Here is a 12,008-nt window from a genome sequence, read left to right as displayed (position 1 = left end):
GATTTCCATGAATCAGATTTTACCTGTTTCAAAATTTACTTTCCTTATGAGAATAGAATAATTAGTTGCAAGCTCAGGTGCTTTGCTCCCATGATTCTGCTAGCTAATTCTAGAAGAAACAGCACATCCCTCGCTCTACCCTTTACATCCTCCCCCAGATTGACCATAACCATACTTCTAATGTCCTGTAAATTCTGTTAACTCTCAGCCAGAATATTTTAGAATCAGAAGAACCACTATGATATTTATTATTATTATTATTTTGGGTGGAAAGAAAGCAGTGGAAATTTCACATAGTGGTCTCTGATAGAAAGCTTTCTAATCTTAATTGCTTTCTGTTTCGTGCAGCTGAAAGTTCCCAGAAGGGTTTGCAAATGTTCTCAAATCCAAACAGTGCATTCATCTTCACAAGAAACATTGACCTGGTCCTTGACTATTCCACAGTGTTAGATAAACCACTGTATGAGGAGCTGTTCATGCAGTTAATTTTATCAGTTTCCTTGGGCTGAGACTAATAAGCTTGTGCATCGCAGCTTGTCATTTCTGTGGGGTGGATTCCTTTCTTGAGATATTCTGAGAAGACTTTGAGATCAAAACCTGGAAAGAGTATTTGGGGGATTTCTGGGTTCCAGCTACAGGCATGTCTTCCCACAGCTGGATTGACTGTTTGTGCCTTTTTTAGGAGAGAAGTTGTGATCAATTACAACTTCAAATGTCGTATCAGTAAGTGCTTTCGATAAATGGATGTGTTGTTTTTGGTCTGCCTTGGAGTATTTTGTTTTTGTATTAACAGAGAGAGGTTATAACCTTAAGGAGGAAACAAAGCAATGCAATCTGCTCTTTCGTTCCTCAGTGTCGTGCTGCCCTTTCAGCTTTACTTTATGGATACTTCACACTTTTGCTACCTTGCTAGTTTCAACGTCATCACAGTCCTGCAAAGCCCGGGAATCAGTTGGGAAACAACAGTGAAAATGTGTGAAATGTGGAAGGAGGTGAATGTTAAGAACTGGATTAGAAGAGGTGCAGTGAAATCAGGATGTCTTCAGCACAGCACTGAGAACTATTTGTTCTTTGCAGTTTTTCATTGTAACAAAGTAGAAATGTGCTGCATTGTTTTAAAGACAGAAGGTGCATCTGTGTTTACAGAAAAGGTTTTATAAATAATCTCATAAAGGCATCATTTAAATGGTAAATGCTGCAGAAAACCCAACCAGTTAACCTTCAAATCGTTGAGGAGTGAGGGAAAACGTTTGCAGTTGTTTATTTGCTTCTTTGGTGAACCATTTCTCTGTGGAAAGAATATGGTGTATAATTTCCCTTAGTCTTTTGTGTTGGTTCTTTAATGACACAGGTGGCTGATCTGCATTCTTATGCATGCAGTGCTCAGTGTGCACATTAAGTATGGTTTACTGTTCTGGGGATTCATGGCAAGTTCAGAACTTCCATGGTTGTCTACAGAGTGCAGCCCCACTGCTGGTGTGTCCAGATTTTGAGGTGTGAGGTCCTTGAGTTTGGCCATTGCTCACTCCCAAGGAAGCAGATTTGGTATTACGGATAAGTCAGCCAGCTGGCAGCTGCCTCAGTTATCTGCTGCTATCTGAGGAGAGGGACAGCACTGCCTTTCAAAGCACCTGCTCTGAAATTCTCAGCTAGAGGATGAAATCTGCTGAGCAAAACCAGTTGCTCCTCAAAGTTGTCTGTCAGCCTGATAACTTCAAGGGAACGAACTCACCTGAACACTTCATTTGTTCATTTATTTAGAATCACTTAAGCGTTTCTCTAGATGAAATAGAATCCCAAACGTCATTTCTCTAGTTTAGTGAAGCCACTGATGCGTGTCTGTCACGTTGAATGTAGAAAGATGTCACCTTTGACCCTTTCTCTCTGAAATCCAGGTGAGACGTGTGCTGTACCAAATGATGATACCTTGGCTGGAAAAGCTGAAGACAGACCCTCCGGTCATTCCAAAAAAGCTGGTAACCTGCTAGAGTGTCAGCCTAGCTGCTGCTTGCTGGGTTGCAGTCACACAGGTAACAGACGCGTGCTTTTTCTCTACTAGAGTGTGTCATAACATCTGTAGGAAGTCCTGTTCACTTTGTCAGCGTACAGCAAACGTTTGGAACGTGGATGCGGGAACCTGGGAATGTGAGCGATGAAAGGATTTGGCTTACCATGCACTTCTCAGGTATGGCACTGCTGGTTACCATCAAAAGTCAGGCTTATTAACATTGCCTTCGTAATTCCTTCAACCCAGATTAATGTTTCAAACAAAGCGTGATGGTTTTACCCACATCTTTTTGAGAGTGTTTTCCATATCACTGTTTAACACTTAGCTATGCATATGATGATAGACATTTCTAATATTTTCTGACGTTTTCAGAATCCAGTGTTGATTCTGAATAGCTTAAGGATTTTTTTTTTAGTGCCCATTGTCCATGTCTTTGTATTCTTGTCCTTTACCGCTTTCTATGGTTTTAATTTAATCCCCTAAATTGTAGCTAGGACTTTGCCTCACCATTAAGGGAGAGTGTAAATGAATCAGATGCTATGTGAGCTACATTATTGCAGGATCTTTTCCAGGACGTGAATGGTGGAAGGAAATATTGTTGCAGTTTAGCAAGTGTGTTCAACATTAAGGCTATTACTCAATGGGAAGCTGCCCCTTGAACACCTTTATGTGTTCTTGGCTTTGCTTCTGGATTATTTTATCATGTTCCATCATATTAAATTATTGTTGAAAACATAAAAACGATTATTGTCTGTCACAAACTTGATTCTGATTGAATTTTAGGGTAGGGATTTCAGAAATTAGGTAAATCAAATGATGGTCTTTTAGTTTTATTTTTTATTCTTCCTTTTAGGAAACTCTATAAAAGAATATGAGAATTCCAATGCCTTGCTGAATGACAGCTACAGGATCATTAACATCACAGGATTCTTTTACGGTTGCGGTCACGCAGTACAAAACAATCATCTGTACTACCAAAAGGGAGGAACCAATGTCATTCTGAAGTAAGTCAAATATAATTTGCTTAAGGCTAATGATGTGGTGGAACGAGGAGCCATATGTTAGCAATGAAGATGGACCTCAAAAAGCCAGGCCACTTCTTTTGTACTGTTTTGTTTCTTTTTGGTACTATCTAGCATAGGAAGAATGGAAGAAGTGGTTCAGAATTCTTTTCAGAATAGAACAATTAACACTTTCCTGTCTGTAATTGGAATGTGGGTCACTGGCCTTCCATGCAGTCTATGTGTGCATCATGTGTTGGAGCTGAGGAACTGGGCTTCTCAGCTCATTACTCTGCTGTGACAATTAGCTCTTTAATCACTGTGCAGCACTGTGTCCAGGCAGATAACTGTAGCAGTAACTATATGATGTATGAGATGCAAAACAGTTGGTCCTTCAGATTGAAAAGATGCTGTGTGCAGAGATGGCAGTGGATTTTTCTATTGGAAGATTCTTGGGTCCAGCAGGTTCCTATTATACACTGGTGTTTTTGCACTTGGATTCTTTGTTGTGTTCATAATTGGCAGAAAGAAATGTGATCTGAATAAGGAATACAAGGGTCAGAAAAAAGAATATAATTAAAGAAAATAAGGTTTGTGTGTATCTACCTGCATCAGCATAGCAATTGGTTCAGCCTCAGTCTGGGGGACACAGATAAAGGGTTATACAACTGAAGCCCACTTATGGAACATGTTGGCTTACCAGAGCCTTCTTCCTAGGTTGATGCACAGGTCTTGCTCTCAGATAGCACTGTTCTTTGCTGGTAAGGGTTGAGTTAATGCTGGTAAGGGTTGAGTTAATGCTGGTAAGGGTTGAGTTAATGCTGCTCATGCACAGGAATGCACCAAGGCACAGGAGTAGTGACCTGTGATTGAATGTTCCATTGTGGAGGAATCACTCCGCTGTTTGGTTTCCTTCTAATAAATTTCTGTAACTCTCCCAATGCATCACCCTGAATTTGAAGTGGAAATTACATCCTTATTTCTTCAGTTTCTACTGATGACAGACAATACAAATCAAAAACAGAATCTCATCTTGTGGGAAGAGCCAAAGAAATACAGCCCAAGGGCAAGTGAAAGATTTCATCTTCTTTCAAGCTCAGTTGACTCTGATGTCTGAGCCAAGAACATTACTGTACTTTGATGTCTCTACCCAAGCAGGTGTGTGTGCCTTCTTCCTATATTCATTTAGATGCTAAGGAATGTAAGCAAGCTGCTTGGATTCTATAATATTTATTCTGCCAAAGACAAACTCATTTTTTGGCAACCTCCTTTAAATATCTTTAGGGATTTTTGTTTATACATTTTTAATGACCATCTCCGTCTAAACAGTGCATAGTGATAGTGCAGAAGTTCCTTACCATTGCTTGGACACCCTTAATTTGGAACTGCCTTCATGCACAGAAGAACACAAGCTATTCATGGAATCTTCAGAACCTCTCAAAGAAGTTGCTCAAAGTTTGCCATTCTGTTCAGTTGTTCACTCTGAGGTTATTTATTTTCAGCATAAGAAAGGGTTAGGCAGTATGAAATTTGTTGTAGTAAAATCCTTGATTCTTGGCTGCAAAAAAGCTTCTGGCAGCTTTTGTATTGATGCTGTGCAAAGAACAGGTGAGAAGGTGGCTAGATGGTTTTGCAAATGCTGGAAACATATCTGGGAGTTTCTTGTCACATTTACAAGCTGACAAAATTAGGTTTCTCTGATACCCTTAAGTAAGTTTTCTAGTGATGGCCAGATCCCTTGCATAAGGAGTGCTTCATCCCTTCCACTTTCGTCTTGTAATGTTTTTGCACTTCTATTCATTTTGGTCGACTTACTCATCTCAGTTGATCAGAATACTGCTTGTAGCTTGATGTGGTTGATGTGACATTGACCTGTATCTCACCTTTTACCTCAAGGTGGTGGAAGATTAAGGACTTAATTGAACCATTTGGAGTTCTGGGCTACACAGTCCCCATGGAGTGACAGGAAGGGAACCTCAGGAATGAAACCTCACTATTCTGCTTCAGAATTTTCACATAAAAGAGAAAAAGACAAGGTTTTCTATGATTCTATGATCTTGCTCGTTTCTAATGCATCTTGAGATGCTTTTTGCCTTGTTGACTCATATAGAAAAGCCTCCCGAAGAAAACTGGCATTTCTGTGGGACTGTTCCTGCTAGCCCTTGCATCAGGTTGTTTACAAATATGAAGTGAGTAATAGGTTTAGCAAGGTTGACACATTTTTGGAAATCAACTCCAGCCCTAAAAGCATGTTCTAATGCAAACATGTGCTGCTGGAATATGGAGCTGCTGCATAGCTGAGTTCTAGAAAAGCTGAAGTGAATCACTTTTTGAGGTTTGACTTTTCTTTGGATCATTTTCCTGCATGATTTGTCAGTCTTAAGTCTGACTTTCAGAAAACTCTTGGATAGTAGATTCCTGGACTGAAAAATTCTTCTCCTGTATTTGAGGAAATTAGCTATATAGTTACAGAAATATTAGACAGTGAAATGTGCTTTGTTACAGAATGCATTTCTTAAAAGGATAAAAGCATACTCTGCACTTACTAGAGCACTACACTACTCACTGATTAAATATTAACTGCAAATATGCTTTGATAGCAGCTGAGTATCTTCTTGCAATTGCAGAAGAATTCAATTTTAAGGTGCTAAATGCCACTATCTTTGGACTATCATCATATTAAGGAATTTCAAGGAATAAAACCACTTTTATACATCAGAGAGGAGACATTCAAGCTGTTCTTTCGGAGGCATGAGGTCAGAATTTTGGCTCTGCAAAAGTAGCATTTTTATTCCTTTGATGTTCATTTGAGCAAATCACTGCATTATCTGAACTATTTTCAAAAGACGAGCTCTAAGACTAGGTGAACCTGCCCAGAATTCATGCCAGTTCGGTCAGTCACACTCTCTCCCTTTAGCTCCTGCCAGGTAGAAGGCAAATTTCTGTAGATTTCATTTTTGGGCTTCACCTGGTATCCCATTTTTTCACACTCGTCCTTTCTTTTAGTTGGCTTCCTTCATCTCACTGATATTAACATTCATAGACTAAATGAAACTAAACTTACCAAAGTGAATTCATGCTCTTGTGTGCCCCAAATTGGTTATTATTGTCAAGTTTTCTCCTGGTGTTTTGGAAGGTGCTTTCTGTGGAGCGCTTCATTTTAAAAGATATCACTAGAATTGTCCTTAAGTATTTTCAACGATGCTTCTATCACTAATTACATCCTCTGAATCAATCCATCCAGCCGGTTGAAATACAAACGCACTTTTAACACAAGGTACTGATACTTTATTTCCTTTCAGACTTGGGCTTGATAAAGCGTCGCTGGGCATGCTGCTCATTGAGAATGCCCTGTATCACGGCCGTAACTACCTCTTTTCTAACTCGAAGACGTATTTCAACATAGCAGTGGATGAAAAAGGACTCTGGATTATATATGCCTCAAGCACTGATGAAACAATAATAGTAGCACACATTGATGAAGAAACGTTCTCAGTCATTCGGCATATCAATACTACATATCCAAAGTCCAAAGCTGGTAATGCATTCATAGCATGTGGAATTATCTATGTTACTGATACTAAGGACATGACAGTAAGTTTTGCTTTTGATTTACTGAAAGAAAAGCAGGTTGATGCAAGGTTTGAGTTACGGTCTTCACAGTCTGTTCTTGCTATGCTCTCATACAGTCTAAGAGATAAGAATTTGTATACGTGGGAGAATGGGAGTTTAATGGTATATCCAGTACATTTTGGTGGATGAATATATTTTAAAAAGGAATGTTAGGAAATCATGTTTGACTAAACAGATTATTTAAAGCTATATGATATACATATTGGAGTCCCTTCACTTGGTGTACCCTTTCTGTTCACTGCTGGTGGTTTGCGTGCTTGCATAAAAGGGAAATCAGACCCCTTTGTATAAATGCACTTAAATCATACAGGCTATTTCTTCTTTTTGTTGTTCAGAGAATGTTCGATATTACAGCTGGCACACAGTTACCACAGACTTGCTTTTGTTTTTCCCATTCTTGAGCCAATAATTAGACCTAATGTATGTTGATTATTCCATGGTCCTGTGATCAGCAGTGACTATTTATAACTTCCAGTTGCAATCATCTTATCTGCAGTCATTTTCTAGTCAGCAATTATGGTATAAGTGTCTAAATAATGAACTTGTGTACAAATACTTTCCTCGGTTGCCCCTCTTCTCTGTGAACGTATTTTTGACAAGGATATAGAGCTGTTAAGAGGACTGGAAAGAGTTGTTTAAATATCAAAAAGCAAAATCTTCAGATTTGAGAAGTCCAGCCAACTGTTACATCATTAAAAGCACAATCCAGCCCCAGTTGCAAGGAAAATGGTAGTAATGACATTATTAAATACTGACGCCTGTGAAACTGTTTAGTAAAGTAAATGTGGGAAGGAAAGTAACTGGGTATAAAATTGGAAGAAAACATGTACATTTTAAAATTAAAATTCCTGTTTAAACAGTGTTGTAGTTGCTTGTATTGTTGGAATCTCTTCCTTCCCCCTCTCACTGCCACATAAAGTCCACCATTTCATAGAATTACAGCTCACTAAGTGTAGTTACAAGGAAGGTGCATTTCTGATAAATTTTCCTCACACTTATTCATAGAAATGAAGTCACAAAATGGAGAGTGTACTTCTTTGCTGGTATTTGAAAAATGAAATACCTGGAGCAGGATGGCCTGTATTTGTTATAGTGCTTAGTGACTTGATTCAGAAGGTAGCCACTCACATTCAAACTTTCAGGAACAAGAGGCAAAAAGTGATAGGAGCTTTTGATTTTAATTTTGTTCAGTACTTCAGATTTCTAACTTTAACATTGGAACATCCATTGTGTCTTTGTGTGTTTCAATTCAAAATCGCCCTCTGAAAACTTGAATTGCAAAGTTGTCAGTGCCTATTGGTAAATCCGTGGGATTAATCCAAATATTTAAAAACAAAGTCTCTTAAACCTGACTGCACTCAGCTGTTTAATGCCTACTTGGTATCAAGGAGCCATTGAATGGATAAAAAGAATGCAGGATGATCTTTGCATGCAGAACTTTACTAACAGATGTATTAGAAAAATAAAGCTGCTGCAGCTGAGCTTCAGTGTGTGATACAGTGATGGCTGGGCCTGGGCAGTATCCTCTTCTCTTAGCATGTTTGCTGGTTTCACTGAGGCCAGGATTTTGGCCTCCTGTGCTAAGAATAGAGGTGCAGGCAGAGACAAAAAAGCACAATTAATACTGTGAACTAATAAGCACGTCAGAACTCATGTGCCAAGAATCCTATCCACAACAATAATGCAAAACATCACAGTCCAGAATTACATCTTGGGGGAGGTGGTGGTTTGTTGTTTTTTTTTAATTCTGTTACTAAGAAAGTAGACTTCTTAGTTTAAAAAAAAACCAAATCATCAGGGATATATACTGGTGAAAATATAGTTTAAGCCAGATTTGAAATTTTTTATATAGCATGCATATGTTAAATATGTTAAATTTCTGGATGTCATTGCTGACCCAGTCAGATCAACCTACTGGAGAAAGGCCAGCAAACTCCATCTCCTGCCTCAGTGGCTGAGCCAGGCTTGTGTAAGAAGTGTTTCTTGCAGCTGCCTCAGTTGGAGATGGAGAACTACATGTTGGCTTCATAATTTTCTAGGAAAGCTGAAAATGAAATGCAAAAGTTTTTCTTACTTGAGTGTGGTCAGGTCAAGTCAAAGCTCGCTCATTCAGTCTCTAAGAAGTTCAGTTAAGCCTATTTAAATGTAAGAAAGTTCTGAAGTGAACTGTTCCATGAAATAAAAGTAATTTATTTAACTTACAAAGGGAAAACTAAACAATGACATTTACTTTTCTTTCTTTTCCTACTTCACAGCCTGCAATTTAAGACTGCCTTTGGAGAAAGGTGCTTTTTATTCCAGTATATTTTACAATACAGCACAGACATCAAAATTTTCATTGGAAGAGTAAGACACTTCATTAACATTTAAATACACAGACATCTTTTCCAGTGTCTTAAGAACATAGTTTTTGTTTACAACAGAAAAATACATCTGACAACAGTAGCTAGTTATATTACAAGCAAACAATATTGAACTCTGCATAGTTTATACAATATGCTGTGGTAATAATTTAATTACCAGTTTTATCCACTATTTACTAGCTGGCCACATAAAGCCTGACATTCATCTGAAATGTGGCATTGTATGTTCTATTGGTATTTTCTTATTAGCTTCATTTAATGAAGTATTTTCTGGACAAATGAATTTCAAAAACTAAAAGCTGACCAGAACCATGGGTGTCCTCACTACAAACATTTAATGCACACAGTACATTCCTAAAGTAAAGGCCAATAGAGAACATAGCTGTCAGAAAGGAAGGGAAATAGTGTGCAAATTAAAACAAAAAAAAAGCATTTAAAAATGTTAGTGTGCAAGTTTACAGTATCAACTACGTAGTAATACTAACTGGGAAAGAAATCTCAGCATAAAATGATACGTCTCACAGTACATTCTTGATTGCACATTTGCATCCATTACACGTTCTTGTGAAAACCAAATACACTGAGTACCTTTAATTAAAACTAAACTATTTTACAATGAGAAGTTGTAGACATGCTTCCATTAGTGGGAAAAACTGGAATAAAAATAATCAGAATCACTTTAGAAATGCTTACTGACTTGTAGAGCACAGTGCTTGTTAAGTGGCTGACAGTCAGGACCTTTACAATACACTTATACTTACTAAATGCAGCCTGTGGGTTACTGAGCAATACCCCACCCACGACTGACTGTACTGGGTTTTATTCTTTGCTTTTACAACACAGTACTCACATTTCCATCCCAGTGATCCTTATAGGTATATTCAAAATATACCTGTTGAAAAAGTACTGTGTCTTTCCTCCCCCCATTAATACTCAATGTTGCTGTAATTGCTTTGAAAGGCAACAGAAAAGTTCCACAGTGCATATCACTGCATTTTTTGAGACTTAAAGGGGCATTATATAAAAACAGGGTTAGCTGGCAGAAAGCTACAGAATGTCAAAAATGCCTGAAGGGATGTTGAAAGCGTTGGGAAGAACCCTCATTTTCAAGGTGCCATCTGCTCCACAGGAGAAGATACGATTCCTTTGTATGGTTTCAATCTGGGTGACACCAGCACCAATATTTCTGAAAATGGACTGCTTAGCATGTTCATTTTTAAATGAATGGATTAAATTGTAGCCAGTCAATCTCCACACCTGTATCAGAAGAATGACAAATGAGATGAAAGATAATGAAAATTAGGACTTTTATATTTTTTTTCTCTAATATTTCAGATTCTTGGCTCTTGTAAACCCTATTCAGCAAAGAGAGAGGATTTTTTTTGTTATCTATAAGCAAGAGTTGCCACAAATCTTAAGAGGCTCTCGTTGAAACATACAGCAAAACAGCTACCATAATGTAGGGCAGCTGGTTACTTCACAGGGCAAAGCTGCTGTGCTGCCTGATCAGAGGTGCCCAACGGCTTTCTTCCCTTGGAAAGTACAAAAAGGTACAGGATGCATTTAAAATAGCCTCTATTTCTTTTGGTTGTTTTTTTTTGTCTGCCTCCTGTGAAATCCCAGTAGCTGTCTTGTGCTACAGCACCAAGTGAAAAAAAGAATTTGGTGTTACAGAAATGTTGAAAGATATTAAGGTTACTGAGTGCCCACTGTATTATAAGGAGACAGATCCAAAGGCAAAACCAATACATCTTAAAGTGGGAAAAATAAGATTTCAAATCATGAATTTTGCTTTAACTATTTAAAATTGTAATTTTTAAAAGACTTTTATCTTCTTTAGTGGAGAACACAGATACCAGAATATTTAATCTCATACTTGAAAGATAAAAGTGATAAAAGTAAGCATCCTGTTTATCAAATGTAGAAGTTTTGTGGACTTTTTGTTTTTTTCAGCTGTTTTGTTACCATGTTCATGTACCTATTTACAGCATGCTGACCAAAATATATCTGTGCACTGCTTAAGATTCTACTCTTCTAGTACAACTCAGCTACTCTGTAGCTTACCTTCATGTTACCTTCTGCTGAGCCTGTAACAAAGTAGTCCTCAGAAGGATCCAGTGCAAGGGCCTTAACAGCTGAATCGTGTGCTTGGAAGGTATAAAGGATTTGCCTCTGTCTGATGTCAAAGATGCAGATGTATCCCTTCCTACCACCAGAAATCAGCAGCTGATGCTTCGGTGCATACTGTAGTACCGTGGCACCATGATCGTGACAAGTGAAGGCTGAAGAAGAAGGATGCCACAGTTTAATAGATTTGAAACTGTAAGTAGCTTTTATCTTCACATGCATTTCTGTTACTGTTTTCTGAATGTTTTCTAACTTGATAGATACATTCCTTCATATTGATAATGTTGTATCAGTTAACATCCTTCTTTGCTCTTGTAAGGGCTACCTAGGTCTAGGGAACAAGAAATACGCAGTCTAACTTATCTTTATTAGAATATATATGAATTAAATATATTTTGTAAATAAATTATACATGAATTAATATACATACATGAATTAAAAGAACCCTAAGAAAATACAACATTGAACATATACATTAAAGTACATTAAAATAAAATACTAAAAAAAAAAGAATAATACTATAGCTGCAGATAAAAATTAGAGTAAGTATTAATTACCATATGCACATTTATTATTCTGTTATAATTTCCTAAACTCTTATTTCTTAGGTGCCCTGACTGGAATTCTTTAAAATGAGACAGAACTTGAGTGCAATCTGCTGGTTTAAAAAAGTGAATCTAAGAAGGTACCTATTGTTTACACAGGTAATTGCTAGGTTCATTCCAGTACTGCAGTTATTTGCAGCTGTGTATGATAGTTGCTTTTTTACAAATCCAAGCTCTCATATTAAGATTTTAAATTAATTTTTCCTCCACAGTGCAAGGTGATAGAATTTTGCTTTGTTTTTTTTTTTACCTAAAGATGAATGCATTGAAC

General features: G+C 37.6%; 2 protein-coding genes across 7 annotated transcripts in view; one reads left to right on the top strand and one right to left on the bottom strand.

Moving 5' to 3' along the window:
* Positions 1–8,737, top strand: part of GLDN (gliomedin) — a 118,711-nt gene extending 109,974 nt beyond the window's left edge. For all 3 annotated transcript variants that reach the window (XM_048956692.1, XM_048956691.1, XM_048956690.1), the window contains exons 7-10: positions 1,896–1,976; positions 2,060–2,185; positions 2,862–3,012; positions 6,312–8,737. In XM_048956692.1, coding sequence (XP_048812649.1) covers positions 1,896–1,976; positions 2,060–2,185; positions 2,862–3,012; positions 6,312–6,771 — 818 coding nt within the window. In that variant the 3' untranslated portion in view covers positions 6,772–8,737. The remainder of the gene's footprint in view (positions 1–1,895; positions 1,977–2,059; positions 2,186–2,861; positions 3,013–6,311) is intronic.
* Positions 8,738–8,811: 74 nt separating this feature from the next.
* The window catches only part of DMXL2 (Dmx like 2), a 51,442-nt gene continuing 48,245 nt past the window's right edge, over positions 8,812–12,008 (bottom strand). For all 4 annotated transcript variants that reach the window (XM_048956649.1, XM_048956651.1, XM_048956650.1 and 1 more), the window contains 2 exons: positions 11,070–11,287; positions 8,812–10,262 (listed from right to left, as the gene is read on the bottom strand). In XM_048956649.1, coding sequence (XP_048812606.1) covers positions 10,053–10,262; positions 11,070–11,287 — 428 coding nt within the window. In that variant the 3' untranslated portion in view covers positions 8,812–10,052. The remainder of the gene's footprint in view (positions 10,263–11,069; positions 11,288–12,008) is intronic.

This window comes from Lagopus muta, chromosome 10 (genome assembly GCF_023343835.1).
Source record: "Lagopus muta isolate bLagMut1 chromosome 10, bLagMut1 primary, whole genome shotgun sequence".
Lineage (NCBI taxonomy): Eukaryota > Metazoa > Chordata > Aves > Galliformes > Phasianidae > Lagopus > Lagopus muta.
The sequence above is the reverse complement of the archived record's forward strand: the minus strand, read 5'-3'. Positions and strand labels throughout refer to the sequence as shown.